General features: G+C 51.0%; 1 protein-coding gene across 8 annotated transcripts in view; it reads left to right on the top strand.

The window, feature by feature from the left end:
• The window catches only part of L3MBTL1 (L3MBTL histone methyl-lysine binding protein 1), a 35935-nt gene extending 24997 nt beyond the window's left edge, over nt 1-10938 (top strand). For 2 of the 8 annotated variants that reach the window (XM_032350613.1, XM_032350610.1), the window contains exons 19-20: nt 8-57; nt 4409-4516. In XM_032350613.1, the coding sequence (XP_032206504.1) occupies nt 8-57; nt 4409-4414 (56 nt within the window). In that variant the 3' untranslated portion in view covers nt 4415-4516. The other 6 variants (XM_032350611.1, XM_032350609.1, XM_032350605.1 and 3 more) reach the window with 5 other exon arrangements.
• The last annotated feature ends 8975 nt before the right edge of the window (nt 10939-19913 follow it).

Raw genomic sequence — 19913 nt, 5'->3', positions numbered from 1 at the left:
TCTCCAGGATTGGACGCCCTCCTAAATACCGGAAGATCCCACAGGAAGATTTCCCAAGTAAGTCCTGAGCCCTCTACTGCCATGTCCTCCATACCGTGTTCACAGTGAGTGCTTAGTGATTGGTGGGATGAGTCACGAGGGGACCCAGAGGGGAAAGTGGAAGGGAGGCCGCCTCTTCCTTTCACGCCCTTGCAGAGCACAGAGCAGAGGCCAGAGCTCAGGAGGCCCTTCAGGCTCCAGCCCCACTTCACCGGAGACCCTGTTGTGAGTCTCTGGGCCTCAGGCTCCCCACTGTGCAACAGGAGGAGGCCCCCAGCTCTGCTCCTCCTGGGAGGGAGGCCTGGCTTGCACTGTCTAGCTGCGTGACCCTAAGCAAGTCACTTAATATCTCCGAGTCTCAGTCTCATTTGAAGACATGACTAATACTTCTTTTGGGCATCAAGTACCTGGAATAACTACTTAGTGATGCTGTTTACTGAGTACCTACTGTGGGCCCAGCACTGTCACAGGCGCTCTACATACACGGTCGCTGACCCTCACAGGCATCCTGTAACATGGACACCATTCTCTTCTGCTGAGAGAAGAGGACTGGGAGGCTCAGAGGGCGAAGCCAATCAAATTGTAGGGCGTAGAGCTGGGATTCAGACTCGGGTCTGACTTCTGCCCTTGCCACTGGTGTAACAGTGTGGAAGCACCTAGCCAGATGTCAGTTACCCCTCCAGCTCCTTTGTTTTAGCTTTGGTGCCATGACCAAGGACCACAGACTTAGCCGCTTAACCCACAGAAATTTATTTTCTTACACTTCCAGAGGCTCAGAGTCCCAGATCAAGGTATCCACAGGGTGGGTTTCTTCTGAGACCTTGCCCCTGGCTTGCACATGGCCGCTTTCTCACCGTGTCCTCCCGCAGCCTGCCCCCTGTGCGTGTGTGCTCCCAGTGTCTCTCTGCGCGTGTCCAAAACTGCTCTTGTTGTCAGGACACCAGATTGGATGAGAACCCACCCTGATGCCCTCATTTGAACTTAGTCATCTGCTGAAAGACGCTGTCTCCCAGTACAACTGACCCTTGAACAGAGGGGTTTGAACTATGCATGTCCACTTACATGTGAATTTTTTTTTTTTTAAGATTTTATTTTTACTCATTTGACAGATAGAGATCACAAGTAGGCAGAGAGGCGGGCAGAAAGGCGGGCAGAGAGAGAGGAGGAAGCAGGCTCCCTTGCTGAGCAGAGAGCCCGATGCGGGGCTCGATCCCAGGACTCTGGAATCCGGAACTGAGCCGAAGGCAGAGGCTTTAACCCACTGAACCACCCAGGCGCCCCACATGTTAATTTTTTATAGCACAGTACTGCCAATGTATTTTTTGGGGGACTTTCTTAAAAACGTTTTGTTTTTTAAGATTTTATTTATTTATTTGAAAGATCACAAGTAGGCAGAGAGGCAGGCAGAGAGAGAGAGGGGGAAGCAGGCTCTCTGCTGAGCAGAGAGCCTGATACGGGACTCGATCCCAGGACCCTGGGATCATGACCTGAGCCAAAGGCAGAGGCTATAACCCACTGAGCCACCCAGGCGCCCCTTAATAGCGTTTTCTTGTCTAGCTTCCTTTATTGAAAGAATATAGTATATAATCCATATAACATAGAAAACCTATGGTAATGTATATGATGTTGGTAAGGCTCCCAGTCAACAGTGGGGTGTTAGCAGCGAAGTTTTGGGGGAAGTCAAAGTTCTACGTGGACTTGACTGCATGGGGTGTTGGTGCGCCTCCCACACTGGTCAAGGATTAACTGTATAGTCCCATTCAGGGGCATTGGGGGTTAGGTCTTCACCATGTGAATTTGGGGGGAACACAGTGAACCCCATGGCACGTTCCAAAGGGAGGGACAGGGTGACTGAGCCTCCCGTTGGGTGACAGATTGACCTCACGGCTTCAGGCACTGACACAGGGCCTGACACACAGCAGGCGTGCTGGGGATCTCACCTCAGTCGAGTGGAATGCCCTTGTCTTTGAGGCCAGAAGAGTGGGTAGGAGAGCACCTAGTTCATGCCTAGTTGGTGGGCAGCACTTAAGCTATTCCAGTTCTTCAGGAACAGTCTCTGCAACCTGGACAGTATCTAGGATGGTGGTTAAAAGCACAGCCCTGGAGTCAGATGGCCTTTTACAGGCTGTGAGACCTCGGGCAGGTGACCCCCTCTCTGAGCCTCGGCTGGCTCATTTGTGCAATGCTGATAGTACGCCCACCTCAGAAGGCAGTAGGGGGCTTAAATGAAAAGGTCAAGTAAAGGGCTTAACACCAGTCCCTACTGGTATTATTAGCCCTGAGTGTGGCTGACCTCCTCGTGCTGCCGGTCCATACTCTTCTTGGTGGAAGCAGAAGGCACGTCGTGCAGCTTCAGGCTTGAGTGAGGAGGGGCTTGGCCAGCCTCTCAGGCCCCAGGGTGAGGACTTCTGGGGATGGGACTGTAGTGGGCACCTTTTCTACCCGTCTGTGGGACGGACACCTGGTCAGCTTGCCATCCAGAGCCATGTTCTGACCACCAGAGGGCGTGTGCCTGTGTGTTCATTCCAGAAGCATCCTGAGAACTTAAGTCTCTTCAGACTGAGGCTGCAGCCCAGAGAGGGTGAAGAAGGGCTTATCCAATAATATGATAATAATAATAACAACAACAACAATAATGCTATGGACTGAATGTGTCCCCCCACAAATTCATATGTGAAACTGAATCCCCAGTGTGACCGTATTAGGAGGTGGGGCCTTGGGGAGGTGATTAGGTCATAGGGGTGGAGCCCTCACAAATGGGATCCGTGCTCTTATAAAAGAGACTTCAGAGGTTCCAGTGCTCCTGCGAAATGACACCCCGTGAGAAACTGGCAATCTGTTAGCCAGGAAGTGGGCGTTCGCCGTATACCAAATCTGCTGGTGCCTTGATCTTGGACTTCCCAGCTGCCATGACTGTCAGGAATATGTTTCCGTTGTTTATAAGGCCAAAAAAAAAAAAAAAAAACCCAAAACAAAAAACAAACTTAAGCAGGTTCTGACCGGCTCCAAGGCAGTTTGCAGTTCGGTAAGACACCCCGACGGCGAGTGAGAGCGCCTGTCCCATGATATCTTTCTGGGGAAGAAAGATAAGGAGCAAAGCTCCCTACAGCCTCTTGGCCTTGTCCCCCAGGACTCCTCCACCAGTACCTGGAGAACCAGAAACAGGACCTCAAAGGCAGGAGGCCAGACCTGTGGCCAGGGGACAAAGCGCTGGGGCGGAAGCGGGCAGGGGAGAGGCTGCCGGGGCCGCAGGTGGGCGCTGAGAGCTGGCTGAGCGGCGCGCGGTGGCAGCTGCCTCGTGGTGCCCAAGGCGGGGCTCTCTGGGGCCGATGAGCAGGGATGGCAGGAGGAGCTGCAGAGAACCGCACGTGGGGCTGCCGATAGGATCCCAGAGGCTCGGGGGGTGGCTGTGAGGTGCAGAGTTGAGGTGAAAGGCTGAAGCTTAGGGGCCGAAGGTCAGGGAAGGACAGTCTGACGAGCAGGGGAGGCTCCATGGGAAGGGGGTGGTGGCGAGCTGCAGCCGCGTGTCAGAACCAGTGCCCCGTGAACAGGAAAGAGGCAGCTCTCTTGGACTGTTAGAGGCAGGGCAAGCCCCGTGGGACAGTGACCACGTGGCTCCAGGCCTGCCGAGGCTTGTGGGAGAGGCAGGGGCCAGGCTTGTCAGAGCGGCCAAAGGTAACTGAAGTCCAGGCAGGCGGGCACCAGGCCTGGCCAAGAAGGAGGCCCAGGAGAGCGGAGTCCCACAGGAGACCCTGTAGCAGCCAAGGCTGGAGGCCAGGAGCCGGGACTGCAGGCAGAGCGGCGGGTGGCAGGTAGCGTGGAGGTAGCGAGCAGGTCCACGTAGGCAGCGGGCAAACACGACCGGGCTCGGGTGAGCACAGGGACGAGGACGGGAGCCGGCGGCAATGGCCGCGGCTTCCAGGCCGGGTTCCCGCACAGAATCTCCCTCGCCCCCTGCCAGTGGTTCGGGGCCCCAGAGGTCTCAAGAAGAGGAGGGCAAACCGAATGGGCTTCTGCTGCCGGGGCTGAGATCCTTGGCGGGTAGAGGCTGTTCTACTGCAGGGCATCTAGAGAACAGTCAGGAATGCTATAGCATCTCCTCGTGGGGCCCAGGGTGATGTAGCCTCCGAGAGAGGGGGCTGGGGTCGTTCCTGACAGCTGAGCCCCAGAAGTCTGTGAAGCGAGGAGCGTACCTGGCCAGAGGGAGCAAGCCGTGCGTGAGGGGTCCCATCGCCCTCCCTCTTGGCTCTGCAAGACTCTCAGAAAGGGGCCGCGGTCCTCCCAAGGGGCAGGGGTACGAGCAGGCCCTGGGGACCAGCTTCGTCCTCAGAGTCAGCCTGCTGGCCTCGGCCTCTGCCTCCGCCTGCAGCGCTAGCCGCGGACGCCATGCACCAGTCCCTCTTCATGTCAGCCCTGTCGGCCCACCCGGACCGCTCGCTGTCCGTGTGCTGGGAACAGCACTGCAAGCTCCTGCCGGGAGTGGCGGGCATCTCCGCCTCTGCAGTTGCCAAGTGGACCATTGATGAGGTGAGAGCGAGGACCCATCCCCGTTCCTCTCCCTTACTTTGCCCTCCTCCCCACAGCCTGGCGGGAGGGCTCAGGAAAGGCCCCGGGCAGGCAGAGGCGGACTCGGCTCCTGGCAGCATCTGCTGCTCCTGTCTCCTGTCCATGGTCCCTCTGGGTGGGTGCCCAGCGGGGGCCGATCGATGGTTCAGCAGGCCTCCCCTGGCCGGTGGGGGCGCCCCGCACTTCTAGTCCCCATGCGAGGCCAGCAGGAGAGACACTTCCCCTGGGCCCCGGCTCGCTCACCCAGCAGCAGGGACACAAGCATCCTCGCAGGCTAATAAGGAAAAATGACATTGTCAAAGCCCCGAGAGCAGCCAGTGCCCGTGGGACCGCCTCTCCCTTGCGCTCCCAGGCTCCATCCCCTTGGCAACAGGTGCTTCTCTGGTTTCCAAGGTCTTCAGCTTCGTTCAGACCCTGACCGGCTGTGAGGACCAGGCACGACTCTTCAAAGATGAGGTGAGGTACAAGTGCAGAGTGGGGCAGAAGGGTCGGTCACTGAGGCGACAGGGAGCAGATGCCCTCAGCAGCGCTTCCCCCTGCCAGGAAGGGCCCTCTGTTGTCCTGCCTGTGGGTGACAGGTCACAGTGACCCAGGTCTCTGGGAAAAATCCAGTACGGACCGTGGCCCAGCTTGTAAACCCTCTGTGTTCAGATCACCGCAGGAAGGAGAATGCCTCTTGGAGACGGGGCTCCCTTCGCTCCTCTGCTCTCCGTGCGGCCTGCCTTCCAAACCCAGCTCACTAGGGACAGTAAGTTCAAGTGGGTCCTGAAAGGCATAGGTCTGCCTCTTTCGCCAGGGTCCTAACACATACGTAGTACCAAGACCGGAAAGCTTACCAAGGACAAGAAGCAGTAAGTCGTACATAAAAGAACCATAGCTTTACAGACAGGGTGAGTGTGAATCCCAGTTCTGCCAGTTGGAGCTCTTTACTGTGTATGAGTCTGCATCTTCTTATCTATAAAATGAGTTAAAACAGGGATAATGCGGGCCATAACGGTGACAACCTCACAGGGCTGTCCTGAACAATGGCCATGATGAATGGATCGTGATACCAGAATGTCTAGTATAATTATATCGCTCGCCTGCTATAGAGTAATACACAAATCCTATCACTATAACAGAATGCCTGGTACTGGGGTGGGGGAGGTGGGCTCAGTGGTGGTTTTAACTCTGAATAGTCGTCCTTAAGTCCTCAAGTGAAGATTTTTATCGTGACTCCGAATTCACACAGTTTGAAACTGGAAGGGTAGCTTGGAGTTTGTTTAGATCTCCCCTCCCAAGAATACACGCGTCCATACCCCTTCATCCAGGAAAGCATAGTCTCAGCTCCCCATAAGTGGGAAAGGCGCCCATAGGAAAGAAGTCTGTTCCTCTTCCCCGAGAAGACACTCCCTCCAGACCCAGCACAGCCGGTTCTTCATAGTAACCTCGTGCGGTAACCAGATGCCACCCCACTCGGGCTGCTTGCCTCCTGAACACATGTGTTCAGGGCTGTACCCCGGTGTCAGATGCTTTCTGACCAGCACAGAACACGCCGGTTGAGTTCTCCCGTATGTGCTTTCTGGTTTTGTTTTTAAAAGGGCTTTATCTTTACAGAGCAGTTTTAGATTGATAGCAAAATGGAGAGGAAAGTACAGAGATTCCCCATCCAGCCCCCACCCTGATACCCCCACCTGTCACCAGGCACAGCCGCCCCCCCCCCTTAACAGCTGCACTCACCGCAGGGGCACACTTGTTAGAATCCTTGAACCGACCCCCAGATGTTTCTTAATGGAGTTAAAAATGTACATGGAACAAAATCCACGCACCTTAGAAGTACAGTTCCACGAGTTTTGTGAGACGAACGCACCTGAACCCAGCACTTCAGCCAAGATCTAGAACGTTCCCATCATACCAGGGAGTTCTTACAGACGTCTTTCTTGGCCCCTTTGTCAGTCCCTGCCCTCATCAGTGGCCACTGTTCTAATTTCTAGCACCGTAAGTTAGTTATACCTGTTCTCAGACGTCACATAAAGGGGGATGCAGCTTTTATCCTTTGGTGTCTGTCTCTTTTCACTCACTGTGACGTTTCTCAGGCTCATCCGTGTTACCGTGTATAACCAGTGGTCTGTCCATTCGTATTGCTGAGTACCGCTCCATTTTATGAAGAGCCCATGCTTCTCCCGTTACTGGATATTTGGGTTGTTTTCTCTTCCCCTAGACGCAAACCCTATATAATTTTTTCTTTCCTTTTTCTTTTTTTTTTTAAGCAAAAATTAAGTTTGCACTAGCTTCATTATAGCCACATCAGACCAGCTTGGAGGTCACAAAAGTCCCCAAGTGCCTTTTATTATATCAATTTCCATTATAGTCTAACCACATTTTCCAGTTTGTTACTTGTACCACTGTTCTTTTTTTTATTAACCTAATGTACAACTTTACATTTATCCCTATTAAATGTTATTTTGTTGGTTTCATAGTCTCATTGTTTTAAATCTTGGTCCTGTCATCTCTAATACCACTAAGCCTTTCCAGTGTCATACACCTTGTCATTTGGTGACTCAGCCACACCTTTACCACACCTGTTTCACGAGATAGAAGCATGTGGCACTGATTAGAGGTCTCCCTCTGTGACGACAGTCATAACTCCTTGCTGAGTGTAGTCATTCAGCCAGCCACAGAGCCACACGAAAGTTAGGTGCTACAGCATCCTCCCCTTGTCAGAAGAAGGGCTCTCTCCCACCCTGAGCACCTGCTGCGTGTCTCAGTTCGGCATGGTCTGGGACACAAAAGCAGTGGCCACAAGGGGCAAAGGGTGGACGGCCAGCATCAGATGGGGTCTCAGTGGGAAGCAGGACGCCTGTGAGAGCTGAAGATGACCCTTCCCAGGATCTGGTCCGTGGCATCACTCCCCCACCCCCCCAGGATCTGGACCACGCTCCAGGGAGTGGCCGTGGTTGGGCTGAAATGGTCCACTCAGACACACACAACGTCAAGATTCTCTCTGGCTGGGACACAGACCAGTCATTAGCGTGAGAAATTAGGGCAAAGCAGACTGACGGTCTCATGGGTAGTCCGTCTGTCCAGTCCGGCGGTTGGCCCAGCCCAGATTCAGACTAAATCACTCTCCCATCCTCTCTCCCCACAAATCCCCAGCAAGAATAGCTCATAGGTGACACCGTGCACATCCCACTGCATCCCCTGTGCATGCCCCCTGCGTCTGCGTGTTGACCTGCCAGCAGCAGGGACACTAACCTGGGGCTTTGCGGGGGGGGGGGGGGGGGGGGGGCGCGACAGCAGGTGTTTTGAGGCCACTGGCCGGGAGGACTCAGAAGACGTTATGCACACACACTGACCTCAGACCAGGCAGCAGAAAGAAAGAGAAAGAGTATGTGGGTGAACATGGGGGAGCCAGTGGAGATCTCTGTCCTTCTCTGTCCCCATCGCTATCTTCCTTTTTTCCTTTCTCCCTCCTTTCTCCTTTTCCTTCCTCTTCCCATCTCTGGCCTCCTCCCCGTCCCCCCCCCCCCACATCCTTGACCCCGTTTCTCTTTCTCCCCCGCCCACTCCCTCCGCATGCCCCACCCACCTCTCCGCCACTCCTTCCCACGCCCTCTCCACCTTCTCCGCCTTCCGCCTCCCTCCCCCGACCCCTCAGATGATTGACGGCGAGGCCTTCCTTTTGCTGACACAGGCGGACATTGTGAAGATCATGAGCGTCAAGCTGGGTCCGGCCTTGAAGATCTATAACGCCATTCTCATGTTCAAAAACGCCGATGACACCTTAAAGTGAGTGGCTCGGGGCTGGGCTCACCTCCAGCCCAAGCTGGGCCTCCCTCCGCAGCCAACGCTTCCTTCCCAACTCGAGTTCCTCATATCCCACCCCCACCCCCACCCCCCTCTACGACTTACCAGGGGTTGGTGCTCCTTCTCTCTGGGGCTGCTTCCTACAGGGTACCTGGGAGTCCTAGCCCCCGAGTCCTGGGGCTCATCTGCCAGCAGGCACACCAGTGAGGGTGTGACTGGGCTGGGGGAACATTACGGGTGGAGTAGACTGGAGGGGCCCTGCCTCTGGCCGCCCCACATCTCTAGCCGACTTGTGTGATCACCAAAGGGTCTTTATCTTAGCGGTTAAGGACAATCTGTTAGAAGGGGAATCCTCGGGTCAGAGGCTCATTTCTCTTGGGCCTCTCTCCATGCTTTTCTTGCCTTGGCTCCAGCCAGGAAGTGACCCAGCCACAAACATACGTACTTGCTCCGCTGTCTGGTTTCCTGGGCAGGGCCCACCCAGACCCCACTGGCTCTTCCCCCGTGGATGGGTGAGCTTCGGAAACAGGTTGTCCTAGGATCCACTGGGCGTCTCTGGCTGCTTTTCTCGGGATACCAAGCCCAGATGCCTTCCTGAGCATGCTGTTCTGATGAGCTGGCATTCTGGTGGCCCACGCCAAGCCCTGTTTCCAGCAGAGTGGATGGTTAGGACCTGTTTCACCTGTGCGGAAGAGGTTAAGGCTCCACATGTGTTCCCCATATACCCTTCCTGTATCAGGTGTGGGGAAGAGGCAGCACAAGGGTATGTCAGACAATCTCGGGTCTTTGCTCCCCAGAGGGGCAACTCCAGCAGGCATGATGGTGCCCGAAGCTGGGCCTACCATCCTTCCCTGCAGGCATGGATCTCAGCCAGGGTACTGGTCCTGGGGTGAGGACCCCATGCCTGCCAGGCCTCCTGCCGTGGGGATGTGCCGCTCGGTCTAGCGCGCATACCTCACAACATCACATTCAACCTGTCCCATCAATGTCTTGCTCTTGAGGTCTTACAAAGCCCCCTTGAAGTTGGGAGTTGGGAAGGTGAATTCTTCTGTCTTTGAATTCTCTGTGTTCCGTAAGCCTTTCTTACCACTCTCCATCTGTCTTGCACTGCCAGCCGGGTGTCTGCTGGGGCTCGGGGACTTCAACCTTTCTGTCCAAGTGGGGGCCGAGCCTCCACCCAGCCGCTGCCAAACCAACCAGGGTGGGGCAGGGGCAGAGGGCCCGGAGCAGCTGGCCCCACAGGGAGGTGAGGGGCAACCGCCAAGCTCCTGTGGCCCCAGGTGCTGCGATGGGCCTGCAGGGTGCAGAGCCCGACCCTTCCCTCAGTCACGTGGTATGTGTGTGCACATCAGCGCCCCCCCAGAAGTGTTTGACAGGTGCATCTGTGAGGCTCAGTGTTGGGAAAATGTCAAGGGCTATTATTGTTAAAATATGAAGCTTTATCTTTCCCATAGAAGTGGGACACCCAAAGCTCTGTTGATTTCCTGCCACAGCCCAGTAGGGGACTCTCCCTCCTGTGGGCCCAGACAGCTCTGGGCCGGGGCAGCCATTCAGCCGCCCCGCTGAACTCCCACAGGACTTCTGATGTTCCTGCTCTTTCGGCCCTTAGAGGCAGCTCTGAGCACAGCCTTCCTGGGAAGAAAGTGGGTAGGCCCTGCCTCTGGCTGAGGCTCAGGCTCCCAGAGGTTGCATTGGTGCCCCACCTTGGCCAAGAGGCAGGAGGGGCCAGTCCGAGCCTCTCTCCCTTGGTTCGCTTGGGTGGTGGTGGAACTCTCTAGCAACTTGGCCTGGTCGGCTCCTCTTTGAAACTGAGGAGAAGCTGGCTTTGTGGTGTGAGGAGAAGGCGGCAAGGATGCACGGCTGTGCCGTGGGAGCTCCCCACTCCCGAGGAGCAGGACTGGGACAGCTCTGCCACGCGGATCTGCCGGCCACACTCGCAGTGCTTGCCGACGGGAGAGGCAGGCTGGACTACCACGGGCCTTGAGGAGAGGGGCCCCAGGCCTCCGAACTTGGAGACCTCAGCACTTTCTGCACCAACGTCAAACTCTTCAGAAAGAAACCGTAAGAAAGGGGGAAAGCAGTCGGCCCTCCGGCCCCTTCACCCACATCTTGTCCCTAGAGGAGATCCTCCCACGTTGACGGGGATGCAGGTGAAGGGAGGGCGTTGGCGCCAGCGCCCTGCTCTGGGCAGCAGACACGGCTCACACTTTGGCCCCCAACAGCTGCACCCAGTCCCCAGCCCAGCCCTGGCTTAGGTCAGTGAGGACCTTTCTGTTAAATTTCTGAAGCAGAGAGAACGGACCCAGAGTTTGAAAACGAAGCCTGTTTGCACTTTCATTCACATGCACTTTGGTGGGATTGTTTTCGTATCTTCCGTATGTGTGTGTGTGTGTGCACGCGTGTGCGTGTGCGCGTGTGTGTGTTCTTTAAGAGCATCTTCTGGTTTAAGATAAAATGACTCTTGGCTCTTGAGGGAGAAAAATTTATAAGCTGTTGTGTGTTGTCAGTGTATTGAAACAACATAAATAAACTTTGAACATCGGGTGATACACAGTCAGAGTCTGTTTCTATTTTCATGGTAAAACATCCAGAAAACACCAAAATGAAATCAATAGCACCATTATTGAAGAGAATAAAGTATTCCCTTTATTGTTAGGGGGTCCTTATTCTATTTTAAAGGTAAGGAACAAAGGGTAAAGATAAACCGGTCTACTTGTCTACACAGAGAAATGTAAACAATGGGAACCCCCAGAAACAGTGGACAGGGGTGGAAAATTCAGCGAAGCCCTACAGTTTTTAAAATAACATCAAACTGGGACGCCTGGGTGCCTCAGTCATTAAGCGTCTGCCTTCGGCTCAGGTCAAGATCCCAGGGCCCTGGGACCGAGTCCCACTTTGCTTCAGGCTCCCTGCTGAGCGGGGAGTCTGCTTCTCCCTCTGCTTGCCGCTCCTCTGGCTTGTGTGTGCGCGCGTTCTCTCTCTGATAGATAAGTAAATAAATGAAATCTTTAAAAAAAGGTAACATCAAACTTTCATGTGGAAAATGTCAAGCTAAACCGTCAAACTTCATTCAGTTTCCCAGAGACCGTGAGCAAACAAAAGCAGCAGACATGCCCTGTCCAATCCCATCAACCCCTTTGTTGTCAATATCCTCGATTTCTTGGCCCCGCTGCTCTTCCAGACTGCTCGGCTAGAACACCAACCACGGAGCTGTCCACGCCCATCTTCTCCACACCTTTACCCGGAGCTAATCTGACTAAGCCCACTGGTGCCATGGTTGACTGATGGTCTCCAGCTTCAGTGTGGACCCTCAGGGCTGCCCAGGAAGCAGCTGGGTTTTTGAAGGGTTTATTACCTTTGATTTCCCTTTTTACTGTCTTCAAACCTCCTGCCCTGTTAACTTCCCTTGTCGTCTCAATGTATGTGCTCATCATCTGCATCACAGAGAAAATGGAAGTCATCAGAAGGAATACCCCACCTTCCTGCCGCCTCATCTGCCAGTCTCCTCCCACCCGTATCCCTCCTTCCTTCTCCCCTACTCATCACAGAAGAAGAACTGATCCTTCGCCTTGTGGAAGTTCTCCCTCTACCAGCCACGGCTGCTATCCTAGAAAAAGAAACATTGAGAGGCAAGAAAGGACTTTGGGAAATTGAAAACTGATGGCAGGGATGATTCAACACACGGGTTGAAAGATAAAGTTGATAGTGCCCAGAAAGTAGAAGAAAAAGACAAGGCGGAGTCTGGGTGGCTCAGTTGGTTAAGCGACTGCCTTCGGCTCAGGTCATGATCCTGGAGTCCCAGGATCCAGTTCCGCATCAGGCTGCCTGCTCGGTGGGGAGTCTGCTTCTCCCTCTGGTCCTCCCCCTTCTCATGCTCGCTCTCTCTCTCTCTCTCTCTCAAATAAATAAATAAAATCTTGGGGGAAAAAGAAGAAAAAGACAAGGAAAGAAAAAGGGGAAAGAACTTTAAAAATTAGAGGACTAGGGGCACCTGGATGGCTCAGTGGGTTAAAGCCTCTACCTTCGGCTCAGGCCATGGTCCTGGGATTGAGCCCCACATCGGGCTCCCTGCTCAGCAGGGAGCCTGCTTCCTCCTCTCTCTCTCTGCCTGCCTCTCTGCCTACTTGTGATCTGTCTGTCAAACAAATAAATAAAAATTTTTTAAAAATTAGAGGACTAGCTGGAGGTCCAATATACAACTAACAGAAATGCCAATAAGAGGAACAGAGAGAGGCTCCTGGGTGGCTCAGTGGGTTGAGCTTCTGTCTTCGGCTCAGGTTGTGATCTCGGGGTCCTGGGATCAAGCCCCGCGTCGGGCTCTCTGCTCGGCGGGGAGCCTGCTTTCCCCTCTCTTTCTGCCCGCTTGTGATCTCTCTCTCTCTCTGTCATATGAATAAATAAAACCTTTAAAAGAAAAAAGAGGAACAGAGAAATTACATATTTTTTTTAAACTTTTTTTTTTTTTAAGTAACGTTCACAGAGTTGAAAGGTAGTAGTGGCCAAACTAAAACGTTACACTGAATGCCCAACACAATGGATGTAAAAGGAATGACACTAAGCTACATTAGTGCAAAGTATCAGAATAATGAGAACAAAGAGAAGATTTAAAAGCTTCCAGAGGGAATAAGACAGGTCTCATCCCAAGGAACATGAATCAGTAACCTCGACCCAGTGGCAGTGCTGGAAGCGAGGAAACGGAGCAACATCTGCACAATTCCAAAGGAAGGTTGTTTCCTCCCGAGAGCTCTGTACCTAGCCAAGTTGTCAGTTAAATGTGAAGGCATACAAAGTTTCAAACTTTTATCTCCTTAAACCTTGCCTCAGAACCCCCCTGGAGGATTGCTCCATCAAAGTGAGAGTATAACGGTCCTGGGATAGATTCTTCCTGGACTCCCTGCTTAAAGGGGAGTCTCCTTGTCCCTCTCTCCTCTCTGCCATTCATGCTAGCTCGCTCACTCTCTCGCAAAATAAATACAGTCTTTTTTAAAAGACTGTTTTTATTTCTTTGACAGAGAGAGAACACAAGCAGGCAGAGCAGCAGGCAGAGGGAGAGGAAGAAGCAAGCTCCGCACTTAGCAGACAGCCTGATGCGGGGCTCGATCCCAGGACTGTAGGATCATGACCGAAGGCAGACGCTTAACTGACTGAGCCACCCACGTATCCCAAATGAAATCTTTTTTTTTTTTTTAAAGAATTTATTTATTTATTTGTCAGAGAGAGAGAGAGAGAGCGAGAGCGAGCACAGGCAGACAGAGTGGCAGGCAGAGGCAGAGGGAGAAGCAGGCTCCCCGCTGAGCAAGGAGCCCGATGTGGGACTCGATCCCAGGACGCTGGGATCATGACCTGAGCCGAAGGCAGCTGCTTAACCAGCTGAGCCACCCAGGCGTCCCCCAGATGAAATCTTTTTTTTAAAAATGTGAGAGTAGGGCCGCCTGGGTGGCTCAGTGGGTTAAGCCGCTGCCTTCGGCTCCGGTCATGATCTCAGAGTCCTGGGATCGAGTCCCGCATCGGGCTCTCTGCTCAGCGGGGAGCCTGCTTCCTCCCCTCTCTCAGCCTGCCTCTCTGCCTGCTTATAATCTCTGTCTGTCACATAAATAAATAAAATCTTTTTTAAAAAAAATGTGAGAGTAGAGGGCGCCTGGGTGGCTCAGTGGGTTAAGGCCTTTGCCTTCGGCTCGGGTCGTGGTCCCAGGGTCCTGGGATCGAGCCCCATATGGGGCTCTCTGCTCAGTGGGGAGCCTGCTTCCTCCTCTCTCTGCCTGCCTCTCTGCCTACTTGTGATCTCTCTCTGTCAAATAAATAAATAAAATCTTTAAAAAATAAAAAAATTTTAAAAAATGAAAGAATAAGTCAAAAAAGAGATAGATTCCAAAAATGCAAGGGTAGTTCAAGTCTATATAATCACCAGTCTATGTAAAACACCACATAACTAGAATGAAAGGGGAAAAAAACATGATCATCTCAATTGATGCAGGAAAGGCATTAATGAAAACCCAATACCATTTCACAGTTAAAACAGAAAACTGGGGGATAGAAGGGAACTTTCTCAACATGATCAAAGGCATCTACAAAAAACACCACAGCTAATATCATACTCAATGGTAAAAGCCTTTTTTCCTAAGATTAGAACAAGACATGGAAACCCACTTTCACCACTGCTTTTCCGTATTGTACTAGAAGTTCTCACCAGAGCAATTAGATAAAAGAAATGAGGGGTGCCTGGTGGCCCAGTGTTAAAGCCTCTGCCTTCTGCTGAGGTCATGATCTCAGGGTCCTGGGATCGAGCCCCGCATCGGGCTCTCTGCTCAGCAGGGAGCCTGCTTCCTCCTCTCTCTCTGCCTGCCTCTCTGCCTACTTGTGATCTCTGTCTGTCAAATAAATAAATAAAAATCTTTTTTTAAAAAGGGAAATATAAAAAATTAAAAAAAATTTGTTTCATAAATAAAAATAAAAAGGGAAATAAATAAAGGGCACCTAAATTGGAATGGAATAAGTAAAATTATTTCTATTCATGGGTGACATGATCTTCTATACCAAAAAATCAACAAGCAATCCTCTAAAGCCAAAAATTTATGCAAAGGTGCAGGGTATAAGATTAACACACAAAAATCAAGTCACTTGTGTTTCTATAACAAAAAATCCAAAAAGGAAAGGAAGAAAGAAATTCCCCTTGCAACAGCATCTAAAGGAATAAAATACCTAGGAATAAATTTAAAGGAGGTGAAAGGCTTATATACTAAAAGCGACAAACCATTGCTGAAAGAAATGGAAGAAGACCTAATTATTTTTTTTAAAGATTTATTTATTTGTTTGACAGAGAGAGATTACAACTAGGCAGAGAGGCAGGCAGAGAGAGAGAGGAGGAAGCAGGCTCCCTGCTGAGCAGAGAGCCCGATGCGGGACTCGATTCCAGGACCCGAGCCGAAGGCAGCGGCTTAACCCACTGAGCCACCCAGGTGCCCTGAAGAAGACCTAATTAAATGGAAAGACATCTGTGCTCATGTTTAGGAAGACTTAAGATTGTTAACATGTCACCACTACCCAAAGTGACTAACAGGTTCAAACCCTATCAAAATGCCAATGGCCTTTACTGTAGGAACGGAAAAACCAAACCTCATATCCATGTGGAATAGCAAGAGGACCCTAAAGGCCAAAACAATCTTGAAAAAGAACAAGGTGGGAGGACTCTGATTTTCTGATTTCAAAACTTGCTGCAAATATAAAGTAATCAAGGCAGTGTGATACCGGCATAAGAACAGACATAGAGACCAACTGGAGAGAACTAAGAGTACAACAATACCCCCAAACATCTACAGCCAATTGATTTTTTAAAAAGATTATTTGTTTGTTTATTTATTTATTTATTTGACAGAGAGAGACCACAAGTAGGCAGAGAGGCAGGCAGAGGGAGAGGAAGGGAAGCAGGCTCCCCGCCGAGCAGGGAGCCCAATGTGCGGTTCGATCCCAGGACCCTTGGATCATGACCCAAGACAAAAGCAGAGGCTTTAACCCACTGAGCCACCCAGGCACCCCTACGGCCAACTGATTTTTGAAAAGAGTGTTCGTTCATTCAATGGGGAAAGAACAGTCTCTCCATCAGAGGGTGTTGGGACAACTGGATCTCCGCACTTGAAAAACACGCAGTTAGATGCCTACCTATACCATATAAAAAATGGAACTCAAATGGGTCAATGACCTAAATATAGGAGCTAAGACCATAAAATCCTTAGAATAAAACCCAGAGGTAAATCATTATGATTTCAGAATTGACAGTGAGGTCTAGATGTGACACTAAAAGCACAAGCAACAAAAGAAGAAACAGTTGAGGGCGCCTGGGTGGCTCAGTGGGTTAAGCCGCTGCCTTCAGCTCAGGTCATGATCTCGGGGTCCTGGGATCGAGTCCCGCATCGGGCTCTCTGCTCAACAGGGAGCCTGCTTTCCTTCCTCTCTCTCTGCCTGCCTCTCTGCTTACTTGTGATCTCTCTCTGTCAAATCTGTAAATTAAAAAAAATCTTAAAAAAAAAAAAAGAACAAACAGTTGAAGTTCATCAAAATGAAAAGCTTCTGTGCGTCAAAGGACTTTGTCAAGAAAGTGAAAAGACAACCTATAGAACGGGAGGAAATACTCACAAATTGTCCATCTGTCAAGGGTTCAATATCCAGAATATATAGAGAACCCCTAACACTAAACAACAAAAAGACAAACAACCCGAATAAAAAATGAGCAGAGGTTTTGCCTAGACCTTTCTCCAAAGATGTGCAAATGCCAACAAACACATGAAGAGATGCTCCACCGCTTTGTCATTAGAGAAATGCCCATGAAAACCACCATGAGCTACCACTTCACACCCACCAGGATGGCTGTCATCACAAAATTGGAAAATAATAATTGTTGGCAAGGGTGTGGGGAAACCATTGGTTGGAGTGTACTAGGTTGGAAAACAGGCTGGCTGCTTGAGGAGGGGGTTGCCTTCTCAAAAAGCTAAACCTAGAATTATCACATTACTCAGAAATTCCACTCCTAAGTAGACACCTGAAAAATCTGAAAACAGATACTTGTTGCCAGTAATCACTTTAGCCTTACTCACAACAGCCTAGAGGTGGAAAGAACCCGAGTGTCTGTTCATAGATGAGTGGGTAGACAAAACGTAGTCTACCCATACAACAGAATATTATTCAACCGTAAGGAAGGATTAAACAACATGGAAAAACCCTGAAGACATGATGCTACGTGGAATAAACCAGGCACAAAAGGACAAATATTCCGTGAGTCCCTTATAAGAAATATCTAGAATAGGCAGGTCCATAGAGACGGAAAGTAGATTGGAGGTTACCAGAGGCTGGGAGGAGGGGAAAGAGATGATTATTGCTTAATGATTACAGAGTCTCTCTTAGAAGCGATGAAGTCTTGTAAATAGGTGATGGTGGTTGTACAACGTTGTGAACGTACCTAATGCTGCTGAATTGTTCACATAAAGATGGTTGAAATGGGGGCACCTGGGTGGCTCAGTTGGTTAAGTATCTGCCTTTGGCTCGGGTCATGATCTCAGGGTCCTGAGATGGAGCCTCGTGGGGCTCCTTGCTCAGCAGGAAGCCCGCTTCTGCCCGTGCCTCTGCTCTTCTTCCCCTCTCCCGGCCCCACCGCGCTCACGCTCCTGTGCTCTCTCTCACTCTCTCGCTCTCTCAAATAAAATCTTTTTTAAAAAGATGGTTGAGGGGCGCCTGGGTGGCTCAGTGGGTTAAAGCCTCTGCTTTCGGCTCAGGCCATGTTCTCAGGGTCCTGGGATCGAGCCCTCATCAGGTTCTCTGCTCGGCAGGGAGCCTGCTTCCTCCTCTCTCTCTGCCTGCCTCTCTGCCTGCTTGTGATCTCTGTCTGTCAAATAAATTTTTTAAAAAATTAATTGATTTAAAAAAAAGATGGTTGAAACGGCAAACTTTGTTAAATAGATTTACCCACAATTTGAAATTAAGAAAAAAGAAAGAAGGAAGGAAGGAAGGGAAGGAAGAAAGAGACAGAGGCTCCAAGAAACAGGACCTCCCACAAGGAGAGAGACGAAGGGAACTTGCAGAGGGATGAGAAGGGAGGGGCCAGGTTGACAACTGAGCAGCTGTCCAAGTGAGACGAAGAATGTGAGAGGCTCCAGGAAGGATGAAATACGAAACAAACAAAGGAACCAAAACTATCTTATCATTGTATGAAGAGAGTATGTCCCGCTCTGAAAGAGTTTAAGAAAGAATTGTCGTGTGTGTGTGTGTGTGTGTGTGTGTGTGTGTGTGTGTTCAATGTTTCAAACCATCAAAGGAGGAAGTATGAACTTTAGGAAAAGCGGAGTGTGTATTTGGATGGGTGAGATCTGGAGTCCAACAGTAGAAAGGAACCCGCTTGATAACGCTCAAAACCAAAAGAGGAGGGAATAACAGGATGGTCATGCGATTTAGACAAATGGAGATAAATACTGAAGGAAGCAGCTTTTTTTTTTTTTTTTTTAAGATTTTATTCATTTATTTGACAGGCAGAGATCACAAGTAGGCAGAGAGGCAGGCAAAGAGAGAGGGAGAAGCAGGCTCTCTGCTAAGCAGAAGTCGTGATGCGGGGCTTGATCCCAGGACCCTGAGATCATGACCTGAGCCGGAGGCAGAGGCTTTTAAGCCACTGAGCCATCCAGGTGCCCCAGGAAGCAGCTTTTAAAAAGTCAAGAAATGGGAAAAGAAAAACCACGATCTTTTTCATTATCTATCTCATAGTCCTATTTGATTTTTTTAAAAAATTTTTAAAGATTTTATTTGTTTATTTGACAGACAGAGATCACAAGTAGGCAGAGAGGCAGGCAGAGAGAGAGATGGGGAAGCAGGCTTGCCGCGGAGCAGAGAGCCTAATGTGGGGCTCGACCCCAGGACCCTGGGATCACGACCCGAGCCGAAGGCAGAGGCTTTAACCCACTGAGCCACCCAGGCACCCCTCTCTATTTGATTTTTTAAATTCTTGTACATTCATACATTTGTAAAAAAAAAAAAAAAAATTCTGAAAGAAACCTGGGGCCCATCAATGGCCTATGTGTGGACTCCATTGGCTCAAAGGTCCTGCTTCCAGCTTGTGTGGGTGTAGGGTCCTTACAGATCCTAGGCCCCTTATTCCCTCTGCCTGTGGCTGAACCTGAAGGCGTGAGAGGAGGAGGGTCTGTGCTGGTGGGGGAAGCCCTGGGAGTGTGGGCGGGACACCCGACAAAGCACGGGAAGTGGGCTGAATGTCAAGGCGGAGGGAATATTCATGGAGGTGGGTGCACGTTGGTTGAGGTTCTGGCTCCCCTTCTCATGTCTTTGGCCTTCGTGCCCACACCACAGAGTCCAGCCAGCCTCTGGGAGGAAGGGACAGGAAGGGTGGCAGGGGAGTGGGGAGGCAGAGGAGGACAGGGAGGAGGTGCACCTCTGCCGGAGGGGCTCCACTGTTTTCTGGGGCCTCGTGGAGGGGAAGGGCCGGTTTAAGCACCGCTGATAGCCATGTCATTTGGTCCCACTGTCTACAGTAATTTGGTAGATAGGTCAGAATTAACCCAGCCCTCCCCCCATAGGAGTTTATCAGACAGAAACAGGAGCGCCAGGCCACAAGCTATTAGCACCACGGGTTTCTCTAAGCCTCGTTAGAATTCTTGTGAAATTGGTAGCATCCTAAACGTCCAACAAAGAAACAGGGACCAGGGGACAGGGACAGGAAAATTAATTCCACATTATACAATGTGATGCAGATGATTAAAAAAAAAAAAAAAGTTGACTCTGTGTTGACGGGGAAAGAAAAAGTGTGAGAGAAAGTAAGTTCCTGAACCATATATGTGGTGTGGCCCGTTTTTTTTCTGGAAAAATCATTTGAGATACGGAGATTAGGTTGCAGACAAAGGTCTGGAAGGGTGGTCCCCGTTTAGTTCACAGGGGTTACTTCTGGAAATGAGAATGAAGATGGGGTCGAGGAGAAGCTTTCACTTTTTATTCCACATTCTTCTGTACACTGGACTTTTTCAATACAGTTT

Source organism: Mustela erminea, chromosome 7 (assembly GCF_009829155.1).
Source record: "Mustela erminea isolate mMusErm1 chromosome 7, mMusErm1.Pri, whole genome shotgun sequence".
Classification (NCBI taxonomy): Eukaryota; Metazoa; Chordata; class Mammalia; order Carnivora; family Mustelidae; genus Mustela; species Mustela erminea.
The sequence above is the reverse complement of the archived record's forward strand: the minus strand, read 5'-3'. Positions and strand labels throughout refer to the sequence as shown.